The sequence below is a fragment of the Ptychodera flava genome, chromosome 10 (assembly GCF_041260155.1).
Source record: "Ptychodera flava strain L36383 chromosome 10, AS_Pfla_20210202, whole genome shotgun sequence".
NCBI classification, from domain to species: domain Eukaryota; kingdom Metazoa; phylum Hemichordata; class Enteropneusta; family Ptychoderidae; genus Ptychodera; species Ptychodera flava.
In genome coordinates this window covers 11,654,610-11,675,771 of record NC_091937.1, presented here as the reverse complement: position 1 = coordinate 11,675,771, position 21,162 = coordinate 11,654,610, and the positions used below count along the sequence as shown (strand labels likewise).

Below are 21,162 nucleotides of genomic sequence, written 5' to 3'. Positions count from 1 at the left end.
ATTTATTTGACTGCTGTCATTGTATCACCACTTTATATAGCAAGTGTAATTGCCTTTGGTCAAGTCCTTCAAACTATATATTCAAAACTTTGAAAGCTCATTACATATGCAAACTATAAATTAGCTGACATGAAAACTTAAGTGCGAAATGACTTCCAATATTGGTATAACCTGGTATAATCATCAATGTACATAGCATGTTATGCCAACTTTGATCAAATAAATTCAAGTATATATCCCTAATTAGGAAAGTTCATTAAATACACAAATTAGGAATTGGCTGACGCAAAAATGCTTAATGCCTTTCAATAATGTTAGCCTACATAATAGTATCTTTAATGTACATAGCAAGTTTCATCAATTTTGGTCATGTAAATTCAAATATATATCCTAATTTCAAAAATTCATTAAATATGCAAATTAGGAGCTGGATGAAGTAAAAATGCTTAATGACTTTCAATAATGTCGTATCGTAGCATCTTTAATGTACATAGCAAGTTTTGTCAACTTTGGTTTAGTCAATACAGATAAATATCCCTGATTATGAAATTTCATTAAATATGCAAATAAGAAATTGGCTAAAGTTCAAATGCTTAGTGACTTTCAATAATGTTCTATCATAGTATCTTTAATGTACATAGCGAGTTTCATCAACTTTGGTCTTGTCGATTCAGATAAATACCCCTAATTAGGAAAGTTCATAAAATATGCAAATTAGGAATTGGCTGATTAAAAATGCTGAATGACGTTTTATAATGTTCTATCATAGTATCTCGATGTACATAGCAAGTTTCATCAATTTTAATCATGTAACTTCAAATATATCTCCTTAATTTCAAAAATTCATTAATATGCAAATTAGGATTTGGATGAAGTAAAAATGCTTCATGACTGTCAATAATGTTAAATCATAGTATCTTCAATATGAATACCAAGTTTCTCAATTTTCATGGAGTAAATTCAGATATATACTCCTAATTAGGAAATTTCATCAAACATGCAAATTAGTAATTATCTTTCACGTCACCCCTTAATATCTTTCAAAGCTGATATATCTTGGTGTGATCAACATTTGTAGCGAATCTCATCAAATTGTGTGCAGTCGTTGTCAATATATATCATTTTTTCTAAAATCATTAATTATGCAAATGAGCAAAAAGTAAGCAAGCCACACCCACCAAAAACTAATCAGTTCTTGCCATTTGCAAAATGAATCTATGTACCAGATTTGATTCTGATCTGATGAGCCGTTTTTGAGATATTGAGTACACAGACAGACAGACAGACAGACAGACACACAGACAGACAGACATCGCTGCGACATATGCCCACGTGTGTGCAACACGTGAGCAAATTATGATTTGAACAAAGATCATAATCAATCGCGATAGACACCTTTTTCAAAAAATCTCCGGATTTGCAAAAGTTTTGCAGCGCGCGCACTACTCTCTGACAAGTTCTGAGGGCCCTATTGTCATTCGCATGGGAAGTTTTCGTAAATTTTGACGGTCTTGGGGGTTCGTTGATAATATAATTCAAATCACAGACTCCGTGCTGACCATGTTTATTTATGGGAGCCCGCGAGAGGAAAGCCAAATTAACGGGCTCGGCAAGCCTCGCCCGTTAATTTTTGGCTTTCCTCTCGCCCTTGCCCATACATAAACGTTAATGGTCAGCGCGTCGTCCGTTATTTCTATAATATTGACCAAAACATTTTTCAAACATTTCATTGCAATGTTCAGCGCCACATACGAGCTACCGTGATTTTATTGGTGATACTAACACCAGCATACAAAATATCCATATTGCAGTGTTGTGAAAGAATACAGCGGAGCCAATCGATTATAAAGCTTTGGTGTTGTTTCACCGAGATGAAGCTCGATATTGTCAGCGATATTCTAGGATAAAAACTAACGACACTATTTGTGAATCAAAATGAAGTCTTACATTATTTGTTATAAGTGTAACACCATGACGACACATCCCTCATAAAGATAACAATATTCTAACGATACAGTCAGGAACATCTTGTGAAAAGTCTAGACATTAAATGTGTGAGTTCATATGTTCTATTATTATTTCATGAAGTCAGATATTCAGTGTGTACATCTAGGTATATCACCACGGTTTTTTGTCGGGATTATTTCCCCTGTACTCTTAAATAAGCTTAGCCTAACATTTCACAAAATAAACGTGTATCTAAGGCATCTCTCATCAGTCCTGCACTCTTTGCATTCATTAGGTCTGATATATTATTGGATTGATTAATGTGCACTAAGATTGTTTTCTGATGAAATTTTTTTACCCGCTTCAATACATTGATATTTTTCATGATCATATGAAACTCATGTATACATGTCTGACATTATTCTTTGCATTCATGAGGTTACACATTTCAATGGTCAACATATGTCTCACATCTGTTTAAAATCGAACCTAAATGTGAATGTTTTACCACACTCTTTCGTTCATGCTGTCAGACACCAGAATGGATCAACATATGCCTTTTAAGAGTGCTCTTCTGTGTGAATGTTTTACCACACTCTTTACATTCATGCGGTCTGACACCAGAATGAATCAACATATGCCTTTTAAGAGTGCCCTTCTGTGTGAATGTTTTACCACACTTTTTACATTCATGCTGTCTGACATCAGAATGGATCAGTAAGTGACTTTTAAGAGTGCCTTCCTTTGTAAATGTTTTACCACACTCTTTACATTCATGTGGTCTTATAACCAGAATGGATCGACATATGCCTTATAAGACCCTGTTTGCTTTAAATGTTTTACCACACTCTGTACATTCATGTGGTCTGACAACCGAATGGATCGACATATGCCCAATAATACCTTGTTTGCTTTTAAATGTTTTACCACACTCTTTGCATTTATGTGGTCTGATCTCTGAGTGGGTCAACATATGCTCTTTAAGATTGCCCTTCTGTGTGAATGTTTTACCACACTCTTTCATTCATGTGGTCTGACACCAGAATGGATCAACATATGCCTTTTAAGATGGTGCTTCTCTGTAAATGTTTTACCACACTCTGTACATTCATGTGGTCTGACACTAGAATGGATCAACATATGCCTAATAAGACCCTGTTGCTTTTAAATGTTTGACCACACTCTTTGCATTTATGTGGTCTGATCTCTGAGTGGGTCAACATATGCTCTTTAAGAGTGCCCTTCTGTGAGAATGTTTTACCACACCTCTTTGCATTGATGTGGTCGGACACCAGAATGGATCAACATATGCCTTTTAAGATAGTGCTTCTCTGTGAATGTTTTACCACACTCTGAACATTCATGTGGTCTGACAACAGAATGGATCGTCATATGCCTTATAAGACTCTGTTTTCTTTTAAATGTTTTACCACACTCTGTACATTCATGTGGTCTGACAACAGAATGGATCGACATATGCCCAATAAGAATCTGTTTTCTTGTAAATGTGTTACCAGCACTCTTTGCATTTATGTGGTCTGATCCCTGAGTGGGTGAACATATGCTCTTTAAGATTGCCCTTCTATGTGAATGTTTTACCACACTCTTTGCATTGATATGGTCGGACACCAGAATGGATCAACATATGCCTTTTAAGATGGTGCTTCTCTGTAAATGTTTTACCACACTCTGTACATTCATGTGGTCTGACACCAGAATGGATCGACATATGCCTAATAAGAATCTGTTTTCTTTTAAATGTTTTACCACACTCTTTGCATTTATGTGGTCTGATCTCTGAGTGGGTCAACATATGCTCTTTAAGATTGCCCTTCTGTGTGAATGTTTTACCACACTCTTTGCATTGATATGGTCGGACACCAGAATGGATCAACATATGCCTTTTAAGATGGTGCTTCTCTGTAAATGTTTTACCACACTCTGTACATTCATGTGGTCTGACACTAGAATGGATCAACATATGCCCTAATAAGACCTGTTTGCTTTTGAAATGTTTTACCACACTCTTTGCATTTATGTGGTCTGATCTCTGAGTGGGTCAACATATGCTCTTTAAGATTGCCCTTTTGTGTGAATGATTTACCACACTCTTTGCATTGATATGGTCTGACACCAGAATGGATCAACATATGCCTTTTAAGATGGTGCTTCTCTGTAAATGTTTTACCACACTCTGTACATTCATGTGGTCTGACACTAGAATGGATCAACATATGACTTTTAAGATGTGCTTCTCTGTAAATGTTTTACCACACTCTTTGAACATTCATGTGGTCTGACAACAGAATGGATCGACATATGCCGATACAGTTGTACTTTCTCTGTAATGTTTTCCCACACTCTTTGCATTCATGTGCACTGATCTTTGAGTTAGTCAACACATGGTGTCTCAAGATTGCCATTCTGAATTATTGTTTTACTACACTCACTGTGTTGGAATGATGTGAGATCAGAATGGATTACTGCAAGCCCTTTGAGATACATGTTGTGTGTGAAGGTCTCACACTTTCTTCACATTCACTTCCTTGTGACCCTGAATAGTTCAAGCTTCGTGCTCCATCATTGCTGTTTTTCATATAAATTTTACCACACTCAGTGCTGATTTCACCATCATAGTTGTCCCAGTTATGAGAATGGCACTCCATCAAACAGAAGGAATCTTTTGGGAATGTAGTTCGGTGTTCAATACGGTTGTTGTAATACTGTGGAACCAGGTCTTCGTTGCTGTTCTCTCGGTTGGATACACTGTATTCCAATGTTATAAAGCCATGTTGCATAATGCTCCGTACAATTATTGATGCATCTGTTGTGTAGAGAGATTAAAATAAAGCAGCAGTTCAATAGAGTAAGGCCAAAGTAAGTAAATTCTTTGTTTTGCGTCCGCGCGCGCCTAGGTTTTGGAGATTTTCAGGAAAAAAAAACACAACGTTCCTTTCAAAATTTCGCCGTTGGTGGCGCTATTTTGTCGCAAAAACAGGTCGTGGCTTTTTACTTTGCGGCGAAACACTCCTTTACGGCAGTCGGATTTCACTAATGGACCATGCGGTGGCGTAAAACGGTACTCTCTACACATTAACCCCTGTCGATACTCGCCGTCTCAGAATCATTCTCGCTGTCTGTTGTGGCTTTACCTGTTGTTGCTTTGCCTTGTCACGAAAGAAAACGGATGAAAGCAGGGAAATAATCGACGTTACAAAACAGGAAACCTTTGCATGGCAATTAACTTGAAGGCATAGTCATCGCGAGCAACCCGGACTTAAACAGAGAGAGATTCAGTCGGCCGGTTGGACTTGAAGCTTATGGTAAACGGAAAAATCGGAAAGTGTTGAAGCCTATCATAGTTTATCAGTCTTTCAGGTTTGCAAACAATTTTGTTCATCTGTCCATTTTAACTTTAAACAAAAACAAACCAGTGATCAGTCCTGTTAACGAAATGCCTTTATGTGCTATTTTGTTCAGTTTGGGTAAGGGAAAGTTATCCTTAAGGATAAAATTCATCTGTGAAAGTTCAAACTTGTAGTAGGCAGTCGTAGCTGCTTTTGAAGGAGGTCACACTTTCTGCATTAATGACATCGGCTGGTAATTTATTCCAAGTATCCACAACTCTTGTTGAAAAAAGTACTTCCTTGTGTCAAGTCGAATTGCAAGTTCTCGAGTCAGCTGCTAACTCAAGTAAAAGGTTACAGTGGTCGTAGTCTTTGATAATTTGTAGAGTTCAATCACGTCGCCACGAATTTTTTTGTTTGTTTAAGTGTTATATGTGTTATTAAATCAAGCTGTTTAAGTCTTTTTTGTAAATTGCAGTGTGGGGTTCAGGTATCATTTTTGTTGCCTTGCGTTGCACTTTTTCTCAGATGTTTATGTCCTTTTGTAGCCATGGTGACCAAGCTTGTACCAAATATTCGAGCCGTGGTCTAACAAATGCTTGTAAAGAGGAAGAATGACATGTTTTGATTTGATTAACATAACAGTGATCGTTTGTTGAAACCAAACATTCCGTTTGCCTTTTTTGCAAACTTAACACACTTGCTTGACGGTTTTAAGGTAGAATGAAGAATTTTTTTGGCTTGTCAAAATCAGCTTGTTGAATTTTAGGGTCACTACAATTTCGCAAGGAGTGATATTTCTTGGTATTGTCAGTAAGTTCAGAGTTTAGAACTAATTTCGCCGTCAGTGTGATTGATGTAGATAAGAAAGAGTACTGGTCCAAGAACTGAACCCTGAGTGACACCACTTGTGACGTATTCTCCATTCACATGATGCTCCATTTATGACTACTCGCTCTTTTGTATTCGTCAACCTAGCTTTGATCCACTGTAGAATATTTCCATTTATGCCATGATACTTCATCTTTTCAAAAAGTCTGGGCTGTGGTACTTTGAAAGTGCAAGGAAAATAGATGTGAAGTTTCCACCTAAAGTCGGGTCTGATGAGTCTGTGTTTTGAGACTGGCAATTGCGAAATGATTTCATTGATTTGATGGAAAGGAAAGGTGCTGGTTTTACGGATTGTCCCGAGGAAGGTACAGGGAAGACTTTTGTCGATGATATCGCCAGTGTCTTGTTCTCTCTGATACCACATCTTTCTAAAATTGAACAGATGCTTTAGGTTACCCAATGTGTTTGATGTTTTCTTTCAAAACAAAGACACCTTTCAGCAAAACTATGACATTCCATCAGAGCATATGACATTCCATCAGAGCATAAACATTACCCAAGAAAATTACACTTGAAAGAAACGTGCAAGAACTTGAGGACAAAAGACTGCTACTGTATACTGTTATAGTGTACCCATTCCTCAAAGTGTCCAGATTTAAGTAATTTGATGAGGCTGTCAAGGTGCTGTGCATGTGGACCCTTTGAATGCACAAAAAGACATCTAAAACTAATAAGAGAAAGCAAACTTTGAAGAATGACTTTATTTTGATCCATTTGTTATGAAAATGCATACAGAGATCATACAGTGTGTCACACTATGACAGGAGTATTCATGTTGTTTGAGAAAAACTGTCCTATAAAGGCAAACTGATTTTGTGTTAAATTTCTGTGTGTGTTTTTTAACCGCTTACCCGCGTACCTTTTGGGATTTTGAGTGGACGCAAACAAAGAATTTACTTACTTTGGCCTAAGCTAAACAACAAGGCTCCATAAAGCACTCTTGGGAAAGAGAGATGTAGGCTTTTGATGTTACTCCTAATGACTTTATGCAATATTGGACAAAACTGAAACATTTTTCATGGATTTTATTTCATTAGTTAAGAGAACAGAAATAGCCACCATATCAAGATTTGATACAGACTTTAAAGGGCAAAGGTCACATACATAGTTACTGAACACATCAAAGGCAGCACAGCACAGGAAGACACAGACTATGGACATAAGTACAGGTACAGTTGTGTGTGTCGAAATAATGAAAGCATTTATATATCTCTACAGTGCGATACATGCATACATGAAAGCATGGCTACTAAAACCATTGATGATCACAGAGATTGATATTAAGTAACAACCCTGCAAAAGACATGAACATATCTGACACCCAGTTCATCATTGCACACATAGCTGACTAACCACCAAAAGCTGTGTCTAAACATTAATGAAGTCAAGTAAAAGGAATGCAAAGTCAGCCAATAACCTTTTAAACAGAATTTCCCATATATATATAAAAGCTGGATTATCGTAAATCTATGCAAATGTAAAAAGCCAGGCTACCGATCGGACATGCCGTGTTTGATCCCAGAATCCCATAATTTGCCATGCTTCAGGCGTTTATTGTCATTGAATCTTGCATATGATGTCTGTGAATATATAGCGACTAAACTGGAGTAGAAAACAAACTGAAAACCAGTCATCGCTGATGACACAGTCCCCGCTCACACCATTTATTGACATGCACATGCACACTATAATACAATGTCTGTGTGCCAAGTTTGAACAAATCTGTTCCGGGATAGTTGAGTTATGGTTCAAAAACATGATAAAACTGCAAAACAATAGCCGCCTGGTGACCATTTAGATTGTATCGCAAATTAAATTGATGTGCATATAGATGTCATAGTACATTACCTGTGTACCAACATTGAACAAAATCGGTTCAAGGATAGTTGAGTTATGGTTCAAAAACATGAACAAATCGCAACAAAATGGCCGCCTGGCAGCCAAATTGGATTGTTCACAAAGTAAATTGACGTGCAAATATATGCCACAGTACTTTGTCTGTGTACCAACATTGAACAAAATCGGTTCAGGGATAATTGAGTTATGGTTCAAAACATGAAAAAAATCGCAACAAAATGGCCGCCCGGTGGCCATATTGGATGATGTTGTGAAACAAATTCACATGCATATATATGCCATAATACGTTATCTGTGCACCAAAACTGAATGAAATCATCAGGGATAGTTGAGTTATGGTTCAAAAACAAGAAAAAATTGCAACAAAATGGCCGCCTGGTGGCCACATTGAATTGTATGATGAGATAAAGTGACATGCGTCCACAGGGACTAAAAAGGCTCTGTATTTTGTCAGAGAACACATATTTTTCAAAATGTGTTCCTGTACCACCATTTGACCCTTCTTTGCATGTGTCACAAAAGTGCCCATCATGATAATTCACATATATCATATGGTCAAAGCGATGCTATGAGAATTCGAAACGTCCCGCCCAGTGTATGCAAATGGCTGTGTAATCCCCTATTGTGCGCCAATGGTCCTGTAACTTCCTGTTTAAGGGGCAGGTCATATCAGCCTTGTCTAAGCAAATACATGTAGGTTAATCCTTGAGCACAGTTCAAACAATGCTAGGTACCCCGACGTACACAGCAATAGGTACTATATTTCCAGACTACTAGAAATTTAGGTATACCACTGTTTTAAGGCAGTACTTTGTTAAACGCCAAAGTCCCCTACAATAGGGGAATTATGGTAAGACGATGCAAATGTGAAATAGCCACGCTGTGGGTAAGACGCACTCGATTTGCTCTGAGATTTCCAGAAATTCGATGTGTGAACGGCGTTAATTTCCGTCCAATTTCATACATGACACCTGTGAATGTATAGCGACTGCCCTTATGTCGAAAAACATTGAAAAGCATTGTTATTTAATACAGAGAACGCATATTTTCACAAAGCGTTGCTCCAGAACGTCTATTTGACCTCTGTTCTAAATGTCAATGTATGCTGCCAATCATGATTACTAAATTCAAATTGTGGCCTGGGCGATCTTGATCCCTGCGGAGCACAACTAACAAGTCATTGTCAATGACATAGTCCCCACTTGTAAAAGGAGTATTAGTCTTGATGGGGCAGGGAAATGTGGTATTAAAAAGTATCGCTGGAGTGTATAAGTTCACATCTATGGGCACATAGGTTTATGTCATTTTTCCCAATTTATAACAAGAGGCATGTCTAAGTTATGGTTCTAAATCGGGAAAAAGATCAGACCTCTAGCTGTGTTGGCCAGCCAAGAAATACTTATGTGCATAATAAATGAGGTACGAGATGTGAAATCTGAAGGTCTAATATCCTATCAAAATTGAAGCTTATAGAACTTGTGGTTACTGAGTTATGCATATATATGTATAATCAAGGTCTAAGGTCATCAAGGTCACGTGACATTTTGAAAAAAAATTGTATTGCTAAGTTATCCCTATATACCAAAAATCAGACCTCTAGCTCTATTGGCTCGCTCAAAATTAGATATGCGCATAATTGATGAGGTACAATATGTGGCGTCATAAGGTGTCCCATCATACATATATGAAAGGTTTGGCACTTGTGGTTACTGAGTTGTGGACAAATATGTATATTTGAGGTCAAAGGTCACCAAGGTCACATGACATTTTGAAAAAAAATTGTATTGCTAAGTTATCCCTATATACCAAAAATCAGACCTCTAGCTCTATTGGCTCGCTCAAAATTAGATATGCACATAATTAATGAGGTACAATATGTGGCGTCATAAAGTGTCCCATCATACCATACATGAAGGGTGTAGCACTTGTGGTTACTGAGTTATGGACAAATATGTATATTTGAGGTCCAAGATCACCGAGGTCACGTGACATTTTGTCAAAAAAATTGTATTGCAAAGTTATCCCTATATACCAAAAATCAGACCTTTAGCTCGATTGGCTTGCTCAAAATTAGATATGTGCATAATGAATGAGGTACAATATGTGGCGTCATAAGCTGTCCCATCATACCATACAATAGAAGGGTGTAGCACTTGTGGTTACTGAGCTATGGACAAATATGTATATTTGAGGTCAAGGTCACCAAGGTCATGTGACATTTTGTCAAAAAAATTGTATTGCTAAATCATCCCTATATACCAAAAATCAGACCTCTAGCTCGATTGGCTTGCTCAAAATTAGATATGTGCATAATTAATGAGGTACAATATGTGGCGTCATAAGCTGTCCCATCATACCATATATGAAGGGTGTAGCACTTGTGGTTACTGAGTTATGGACAAATATATATATTTGAGGTCAAAGGTCACCAAGGTCACGTGACATTTTGTCAAAATATCTGAGATATCTGCGTGAACGGATGGACTCACAGACGGACATGACCCAATCTATAAGCCCCCTGGACTTCATCCGTGGGGACTAAAAACTGTGTCACTGCATCCTTTTTGCAATATGAATACGATGAGAAACTAAATTTTTATTTTTCTTGGCCTTGTACATGGGAGTCTATGGACTGCCTTATACATGGGAGTCTATGGACTGCCTTATACATGGGAGTCTATGGACTGCCTTATACATGGGAGTCTATGGAGACTGCCTTATACATGGGAGTCTATGGAGGTGAAAACTAAAAAGTCCTCTAACACGGCCAAATTTGATCGCATTGTGAAACAAATCGACGTGCATCTGTATGGGGTAGAGTACTATCCTTGTGCAAAGTTGAAAGAAATTGACCTAATGCATGTCTGAGATATCTGCGTGAACGGACGGACGCACGGACGGACGCACACACGGACGGACATGACCAAACTATAAGGGACGAACCATTAGATCTTGGGAGGGGGGTGGTCAAAAACAGAAAAAAAAAATTTTCAGAGCAGAAAGTTAGGAAAAAAAAATCTTCAAACTAGTTTGCAAAATAAAAAAAATAAATAAGAAGACAAAGGCGTAAAAAAAATCTGCAAAAGTCTTTAAAATTTTGAATTTTTTTTAGATTTTACCGACAGAAAGCAACTTTCTGTATTTTTTAGTACATCCTCCCGGCACATTTTTAATTTTAATTTAACATTTAGAGTGACTGTATCCCTTATACTGGAAGTTGTGATTATCTTATCTTTTCAGGACTTTTGTATTCTGATCACTTGAAAATTATGAAATTATAGAGCCTGTTTTCTACTTGTTTCCTGCGTACAAACCAAGCAGGTACACTAGGTAAAACATTGAAACTATGGTATGGTTGTCAAGACAGAAAGTTGTATTTGCCTTTTAAGATCAAGGTAAACAGATGCAGGCCACATCAGTTTTTTCACAGCATTTTATTGCAATGATGAATGCAAGAATGGGTGAAAACAAGTAGAAACACGTCAATATATGATAAAACAACAAATCAAGTCATTATGTATTATTTTGCTTTTAAAAAGGCATTTTCAATTCTTTTTTCTCAAAAAACAGCCTCAAAAAACAACAGCAACACATGTTTTAACATTCAACAATACACTACGTAGAATGCCATCTATCCAACAAATCCCAACACAAAAACGCACAAAAGGGTTGAACTTTGAAAGTTTCTCGATAGCAAATACTGAATAAATCTGCATGAATAATCGTTTTTGTGTAGCAAATTTCAAAGAAATTGGACAAGCCCTTTCAGAGAATACAGATTTTTTGACCATGAATGGCATAAATTGCCCTAAAAAGACAAATATATTGAAATTTCAACACATCTATACACATCCAATCAATTTGGACATGCTGCTACAGAGAAATAGATGTTTGATCAAAAAAGGGCAACAATTGCTCTAAAAACACAAATATGCAAATTTAACTATATTATTTAGCTTATTTTAGCTTCTCAGCTTGTCAAAATCAATTGTAAATCATGAGATATGCATGATGTTTGGTGGGGTGAATGTAGGCATTTCACCACGCAGTAGAAAGGGAAGCCAGGAAACCAAATAGTCAATTTTCAAACTATAGGAACTACTGAGGAGCAAGAAGACCATGTTTCAGAGGAAGATGTGTAATCCGAAAAAAATGCTCCCAAAGTGCCACCAAATAACACCATTTTTATCTCTATTTTTCAAAAGCTCCAACAGCAGGAGGGGGGACACTCCCCTCCTGACCTCCCCCGCAAAAATACTCTCCAAGTGCCACCAAATAACATCCATTTTAATCTCTATTTTTCAAAAGCTCCAACGGCAGGAGGGGGACACCCCCTCCTGATCACCCCCCGCAAAAATACTCCCCAAGTGCCACCAAATAACACCATTTTAATCTCTATTTTTCAAAAGCTCCAACAGCAGGAGGGGGACACCCCCTCCTGATCACCCCCCGCAAAAATACTCCCCAAGTGCCACCAAATAACACCATTTTAATCTCTATTTTTCAAAAGCTCCAACGGCAGGAGGGGGACAGCCCCTCCTGACCACCCCGCAAAAATACTCCCCAAGTGCCACCAAATAACACCATTTTAATCTCTATTTTTCAAAAGCTCCAACGGCAGGAGGGGGACACCCCTCCTGACCACCCCCCGCAAAAATACTCCCCAAGTGCCACCAAATAACACCATTTTAATCTCTATTTTTCAAAACCTCCAACAGCAGCAGGGGGGACACCCCTCTCCTGACCTCCCCCCGTGACCGCTTGCGTGGCCGCTTGTGGTGCTTGGCACCACATCCTTGCCCTCTTTATCTTCAGACAGCGACGAACTAAAAAAAAATTATAAATCTTAAAATTTACTCTGAAAAAAAAATTTGCACAGCTAATCTCAATTGGAAAAAAAAAATTTCAGAAATTTACAATAGTAAAAAAAAATTTTCACAATTTCATTGTGACCACCCTCCCAAGGTCTAATGGTCCATCCCTAAGTCCCCCCGGACGGTGTCCGTGGGGACTAACAAAGCGTACTGACTTATCACTAAAATCACCGTTTTATACCTAAACATACGCATACACAGCACATACAACATACACGATAAGACACATGGAATGAAGGCTTATACTAATTTGCGGAACGGAATGAGCGGAAAGGAACGGAAAAGCCACACCAAATAAAAAAATAGTTTCTCTTAATTAGAGTCCATTTTTCTTTGTCTTTTCGCCACAGATTTTTTGAGCGGAAAAGAATGGAATTGAGAGAGACATTTTGATTTAAATAAAATATATCATTTATTCAACTCTACAAGTAAGGCACCTTAATTTTGAAGTTTCCAAAATGAAAATTATGTCAAATACCACAGGAAACGAGGCTGTAATTTCAATTTGAAGCTACATCTTAATTTAAATCTACCCGCAGCCCGAAAATCACGCCTTATAGAGGGCAGTGCCACAGTGTGAGGGGGGGGGGTCAACCCAAAGAGGGCGTGTCTATGGCCAACATGTAGTTGTGCACTCTGTTTTGTACGATCGCAATAGCTCAACATACTTTTCAAACAATAATTGCATGTGTACGGCATACAACGACAATTAGGGGTGTAAACACTACCTGTCTTCAACAACTGATCACAAAAGAATGACTAAAATTGCAAAACCGCCGTAGTTTCATGTTAACGCGTTGATCGACTGTGTATGTATGAGCGATGCCTTTTGTATGTATTACTGATGTCCTTTGACCTAGTTGATTGGTCAATCGATCGATTGATTTCAGCCCCACGTTTTTTACCGAGCATGCTAAGGGGAGAATTTGATTTCTGAAGGAGGGGCTGGAGGATTTGGGAGGGGAATATTGTCATCCCCCTCCCGGAGAATGATAAAATAATTTGCTGCAAAACCCCAAAGTGAGAAAAGAAATGTTACCACTTCCCTAAGATGAAGGCAAAAAATGTGACGCGAGGTGCTGGAATTACCAAAATGAATGTTTAGAACCGACCTTAGTATTTTGATCTTTGAGATCTGGATATTTAAAATATTCTAACGTGAGAAGGGATTAGATATGCAAAATTCTGCAATAAAGATTACAGGTTGCAAGAATGAACTTTGACATGCACAACATATGCACGGGCACTTAATTTTGAGAACAAATAAAATATATTGCATTGCCTTCAGTTGTGCAGAAAATAATTTGTTGCGCGAGCATGCTTTTGAAAACAAAATGCTGTCATAATGGGTGAAACAAAATTTGTCTACACCTCCATTTTCACAACCCCCCCCCCAATCAACTGGTGCTCCCCTAAGTCTGCAGGCCCTGGGCAACAAAAAACAAAAGGGGTGGCATCCGCGCCAATGAATACAAAGTCAGCAATGCAGTTGCAATATATCAATTTAGGAAGTTACAATCCGTCACCGCCTCCCTCGTTTTTCACCTCCGCGCCAAATGTAATTAGGCGCCATGCCATCGAGGTGAATTATTACACAGGCCGCCACCTCACAGGCGTTCTGTTGTGTGGGTAACGGTTTGTAAAAGTGTAGTTTGTGCTACGTTCGGACGTTCTCTTTCGTAGCCTTAGCGTCGGAACGTAGCAGAAACTACACTTTTACAAACTACCCACTCAACAGAACGCCTGTGCGCCATCTCACATGCCTCATGGTAGCCATAGCATCCTCCAGCAGATGCGATATCCAGGGTGAGGTTTGGATTCAGGTGTAGTTTGTCAGATTTGAATTATAGATTCAGTCCAGTAGTCTTATTCATTCCAAGCATCAGTCTCGGGAGCAGTCTTGCCTAATTATATATGTAATGTTTGATTTATTGTACTTGTTCTACCACAGTTCCCGAAGTGTGTTTCTATGGAATAAAATTCTTATTAGTAGTCTTATTCACGGTTTTCATCACGGCAAGAGAAACTTCGAAAAACAGGTGCATTACTTTAAGGGTTGAAAAATGATATTTTATTTAAATCAAAATTTCTGTTTTAGATCCGAAATTCCATGCTGTTCCGCTCCAAAATTCAGTGAACGAAAAAAAATGGAGTCTAATTAAGAGAAACTATTTTTCTTTTTGGTGTGGCAATTCCGTTCCGTTCCGCTTATTCCGTTCCTATGGAAGACCGGTCATGACATGCGACATGCGGGTTTTTTTTAACTGCGACCTGGGAGTTCTTAAACTGCGACATGCGAGTTCTTAAACTGCGACATGCGAGTTGCAAAACTAATTTGGCGTTTGCATACATGTCATTTCGTTCTCCTCCTAACGATGAATTACTATGGAAGACCGGTCACGACATGCGACATGCGAGTTTTTAAAACTGCGATCTGCGGTTAGGGTTAGGGTTAGGGGGTTAGGGTTAGGGTAGGGGTTAGGGTTAGGGTTAGGGTTAGGTTTTCTCTGGTAAAAAGCCTTACTTCGCTCTCAACCCCCGGTCTCAACCCTGGATGTTAGGCCAAGGGAGGGAAAAATTGTACGGCATAACTTAGGGTTAGTTAGCGTTAGGGGTTAGGGTTAGGGTATGGTTAGGGTTAGGTCGCAGATCACAGTTTAAAGACGCAGGTCGTATGTAGCAGGTCGTGACCGGTCTTCCATACATGTCGGAGTCCTAACGTGGCCGCTATTTCTCCCACGGTGTATCCATTGTAGAAGTATGCAGAAATAAGCTCGTCTCTACCTCTGTAATTCATCGTTAGGAGGAGAACGAAATGACATGTATGCAAACGCCAAATTAGTTTTGCAACTCGCATGTCGCAGTTTAAGAACTCGCATGTCGCAGTTTAAGAACTCCCAGGTCGCAGTTAAAAAAAACCCGCATGTCGCATGTCATGACCGGTCTTCCATACGTTCCGCAAATCAGTGGAACACGCAAGAAACGGCATTCTCTTTTTGGAGTGATTGGTGGTCCTGAAAAGAACCGTTTTGTATGTGGTCCTATAAAAGTTATGAACATTGAGAGTCACGTCGTTTGGAAGGCAATCAAAATTTCATTTCTTCCTTCCAGACATCGAAACTGAATCTTTTCTCTCACATTTTGATGAATTACCTTGGCATTGTGACAAGTTTGGTCATTGTTTAGTTGATTCGATTCAGTTGAACTGAGTGGACTTGAAATTTCAGCGTCGATCACATCATTACCACTGTCACTGGCTACGTCAACATTGCGTTGTTTGATCGATCATCCACACTCATCGACGACGGCCGCGGCCCTGCACAGCTGCCCTGCGGGACTCATCAGCCTCATTAACTTTCTTTACCAATGTATTTCAAAATACTTGGCTGACTTTTTACTACAGATTACTAGTAGTTTCCTTTTGTTGACGTTTTCTGGCTTACATATCGTGAAAAGCAGCGTATATGGTATTCATATATGCAATGCTCATTTATGGAACTACGAACTTTTCCATTGCGTCTCAGTCACATGCATTTGCATATGACGAACGGTTGTCGATGTTTTCCGAGGTTAACTATCCGAGGTAACCGGATATGCAACCTGCGCTTACTATACTTCGGGTCATGCCGTTGCATACTAAGCTCTAACTGGGGATCGTAACGTTTTAGATCAGTTTTACTCAAAATTTCTTCACCCTTTTCTGTGATTTGTTTCGAAATACCTAAACTTACACTGAAAATACGAATGGGTGAAGATTTGTTTTTCAAATTCACAAGTTTTTTTGCATGTCTTCTTGTTATTTTTTCCCATGCGTCTTATAGCCGGTTGCAAGCTGCGTGAACCCGGCGTTTTTTACCGGTGACCGGCTATTATCTACATCACTGCCTACAAAAAAAGCCATAAAGCTACAAACAGTAAAAGGTTCTAACTTACAATTGCTTACGATCACAATCTGCTGCCGTCCTTAGAGACCATAATTTATTTGCTAGATTTCCCCTTTATTGTTTATGTCTTGTGTGCGCGCTTGTACCCAGCACAAGACGCTCAGGGCTAGATTTGAACTCAATACAGTACCCGAGGAAATTCTCTCCTGCACTATTCTCTCCTGAACTAAGTCAAGACTTTCATTTTGTATCATCCTTACGAAGCTCGTAATATGTCAATTCCGACGACTGGCTTCCATCACAGCGCCTTCACATTCAAATCACCCGCTGCTGTTGTGAGAAAGTAGCCGTTCCATGTTTGAAAGCCGGGGTTGAAAACCGGCTCCCGTTGGATATCGAAACAGAATATGCACACATCTTGAGCCATGCATCGTTGCTCTTTTATTGAGTAAATTGTGTGACGGAAATTCGTCTCCAAACTCAGCGATACGTGCGCGGTCATTCTGTTTCAGAACTTCCTATATTTCTATTACATACCACAGCTGCCATCGCTGTCTATCGAACCACAAACGACGTGATTTGAATCCAGTAAATTTTCGATGGAATTCGAACTCACAACGTACGGCATCTAGTCACCTAGCGAAGACATCACAGTCGAGGAAGGTCTGTTGGCCAGACCACAGCCCCTCGGCTACTCCACAAACCCTAGTTAAAGGCTTTATGGCTCGAAATTGTGTGAACCCTGCACACTTCAGTAATTGGTAATATTCAGGCAAAGGTGATAATCGGTAGGCACTGGTGTAACAGATAGTTTATGTTTCTCCGATTAGCCAACGGCTAAGGGACTGGTCAGTTTCTTCGGCCGGAGGGTGCGGTGCGGTGGATTATTTTTTGCCGACGTCAAAAAGTGGGCCGACTTGCAGCGATTTCGAAGCTGTTATCCTATTGGTTGACTGAATTTTACCAATATAATTAAAACAATACAAATAAACTCCCTAAGTTGCTGTGAATAGTGACAATCGACCAATCAGATATAACCTTGCAAACACGCTGCGAGTCAGCCGCAAAAAGTGGCTGACCCGCCCCCATTCCAACTTTCGAAAACAGGCTGACCCCCCTATTCCAGCTTTTGAAAACAGGGTGACCCCCCTGCACGCGACAAAGGTAAAACAAAAGGTGGAATATAAATTGAATAATTCAGTGTATATATATATATATATATATATATATATATATATATATATATATATATATATATATATATATATATATATATATATATTTGAAACATTCAGTCATTCTGTGTTTTAATGAAATTGTTGTCATGTCAGTTGTAAGATGGGAACTTAACAGTGTCAATTCTAAAGTTGAATACAGTATTTGAATGAGCTGTGAATGTACTCCACTCCTTTTATGCATAAAGCAGATGTCTAGAACTGTTGTAAGAAAAATGTGATTGTGAAATATTAGTGTATGGTGCTTTCTAACACTGAATTCTCATAGAGGAAACAGAAAAGTATCAGGAACTTGTCATGCGTTTCATATGAACTGCAGATTTTATAATGATCAATACACTTTGCAAAACAGACTTTCAATTTACAGACATCAAGATATATCTGACATAATATCTCTGATATATTAATTTACTGTGCCCGAAGGGCGCGCCGAAAAATATTAAACATCCAGAAATCTCTAATATATATACATATCTGATATATGAAAGTCATGTAGCTGAAGGGCATGCTGAAAAATACTTTTTGATATTTGAAAGAAATGCGCCCGAAGGGCGCGCCGAAAAATTTTAAACATACACGTATGTCAGATATATATATATATATATATATATATATATATATATATATATATATATATATATGTCTGATATATTAAAGTTTTTGCACTGGGGCAGGGCTCTGAAAAATGTCTTATTATTATTAAAAGTTATGCGCCCGAAGGGCGCGCCGAAAAATGCAACTGAATGATGAAATTTGTGGCTGGCACAATGCATTTTTCGCAAATATGAGCCATGTCGAAATTAAAAAACACACTGACCCCCCTCTTGGGCATTTCAAAACATGGTGACCCCCCTACTAGCAAAGTCAAAACAGGGTGACCCCCATGAATCCATCGGCCCCCCAGGCTGAAGAAACTGACCAGTCCCTAAGCAAGTGTTTAACCATCCCGCCCAGTGTTTGCCAACGACCAACGTCACTACCAGGGTGCCTATTGTACGCCCACGGCGATGGACTTTGCCCTTTCAGAGGTAGTGAATCCTTTGTAAGGTGCTTCAATTGACACTAGACTTATTGACACTTATGGCAAAACATGGTCACACTCATAGTCATGTTGGAATAAAATCTAAAGATTTATGTTACAACGGCAGCCATGTTATATGATTGAATTGACCATGGATATGCATCCACAAACAAAATGATGTAGACATGTTTGCTGTGGCACATTCATGTCAAATGCATTCATGTTAAATACACACACACACACACACACACACACACACACACACACACACAAATATACACACCCTACCAAACAAAACTCAACATCTACACTGTATAGCAAAACCTTACCTTTCATTGATAATGTATTGTCTTGATATTGTTGACACATCTTTTCAGTCAGTGTCTCTAATGGTTTCACTAGCTCATGCATTTTGTCTGAATGTTTCAGAGTTTTGAAAATTGCACAACACTCTGAAAAAAATACATAAATGTTTTAACATTACACTTAACAAGCCACAGAGTAACATTACAGTCAATCTATGATATTCCCTAACTGAAACAAGGAAAATAGTCAGATGAAGCCATATTCACTGAATATAAACACTATAACAATGTGGTACACCACAACTAAAGTTGAAAAAAACTGCTGGAACCTTCAACAACCTGAACGTTCAAACTTTCAACACCATTGGAGCACACCTCCTTTATCACTTCCTTGTAAACATTAACACTTTTTAAACATAGTTCTATAACTTAATGACTAACTGATATGAAAATACTGCACTATACATTTGGTAAAACTCTGGAAGTCACACTGTCCTGTTCTTTATAAAGTGATATGTTAATGCTTTTACTGTATCATGTATGGGTAAAACACAGTAGTGGACACGAAATAATTTTGTTTGCACTATACCTCCGCTTCACATGGATCATACCTATAGCCCAGCGTATGATGCTGTGTGTTCCCGGTGTTTGACGGCCTGTGGTGGGAGGCCGTATAACGCCGGGAACACACAGTATCGTATGCAGGACTAGGATCATACCTTGACAGGCTTGTGGAACGCCGCATGTGTTGTTATATAATGCACTGCCATCGCCGCAATTGCAGTTTGTTCTTTCCAAGGGCTCCAAATCCGAAAGAAGAGAGTCCCTGTTCATTATTTCCGCCGATTTCCTCGTAAATTAAAGTTCAAATGTTGCTGCAAAATATTTCAGGACGTAAAATTCAAATCTGAAATTGCGTCAAACCACGGTCACTCCACAAAAACCACGACTACGGCTGTGTCAAGTTCGAATTCTCCAAGCTTTGGTTGACGTGAAAAATAGACGTTCACGGTTATATAACATCACAATCTGTCCACCTAAACTTTTGACCTCTAAACTGAACTTTGAAACATCCGTTGGGGCGCTTTACACAAAGGCACTGTGTTCACATCACGGTATCCATGGTATACGGCATTCAGCAATTCATAAATACTGAAGGGGATGGGCTGGAAAAATCGCGATTGAGATCTTATTTTTTAATCCTAAAAACCATTTCAAATCCCCCTCTATTTGACCAAAATCGTTGAAGAGCCCTTTAATAATTATACTCAGGCTGTGTACGTGTTGAATTTCAACATGATTTTAGAAAAAAATCAACATGCATCTGACAGATTTTCATGTTTGCATTATATTAGGCAAGTACCAGGCAATACTCGGGTCGTGTACACATTTTTTGATTGCACAATTTTCTACTCATAACAGCTCATTAAAATCTACCTATCAGATTTATATCAGATTTTTTTTGTTTTCTATAAATCACTTACAATCTGCCATCAGTATTTAAATATCAGACATCGACAGTTTAAAGAAGTATGATTCTCATTCCTCTTTTCAAGATGCTCTGTTGTATCCACCATGGCATTGCTTTCTCTGGTGTTTAGCTGATGATGATAACGTCAGATTGCAGGTTCTTCATTAAAAGCATTCAGCTCAAAACTCATGATGAAATGTTCATGTATTCACCTTGTCAAACACAACCTGAACAATATGTTTCTTTCATTGGAGACGAAGGAAAGGGAAAGTAGCTGCAATTTTGATAATAATTCTATATTTTGGTGTGTTAACACCTTGCTTTCGCCGT

At 38.6% G+C, this 21,162-nt stretch overlaps 1 protein-coding gene across 1 annotated transcript; it reads right to left on the bottom strand.

Annotated features, from left to right (window-relative positions):
• Positions 1 to 4,299: 4,299 nt before the first annotated feature.
• LOC139141421 (uncharacterized) lies at positions 4,300 to 20,634 on the bottom strand. The gene is made up of 3 exons (XM_070711047.1): positions 20,081 to 20,634; positions 19,386 to 19,508; positions 4,300 to 4,771 (listed from the first exon to the last, which is right to left on the bottom strand). Exons 1-3 carry the CDS (start codon positions 20,193 to 20,195, stop codon positions 4,428 to 4,430), a joined length of 582 nt encoding a protein of 193 aa, XP_070567148.1. The 5' UTR covers positions 20,196 to 20,634; the 3' UTR covers positions 4,300 to 4,427.
• Positions 20,635 to 21,162: the final 528 nt, after the last annotated feature.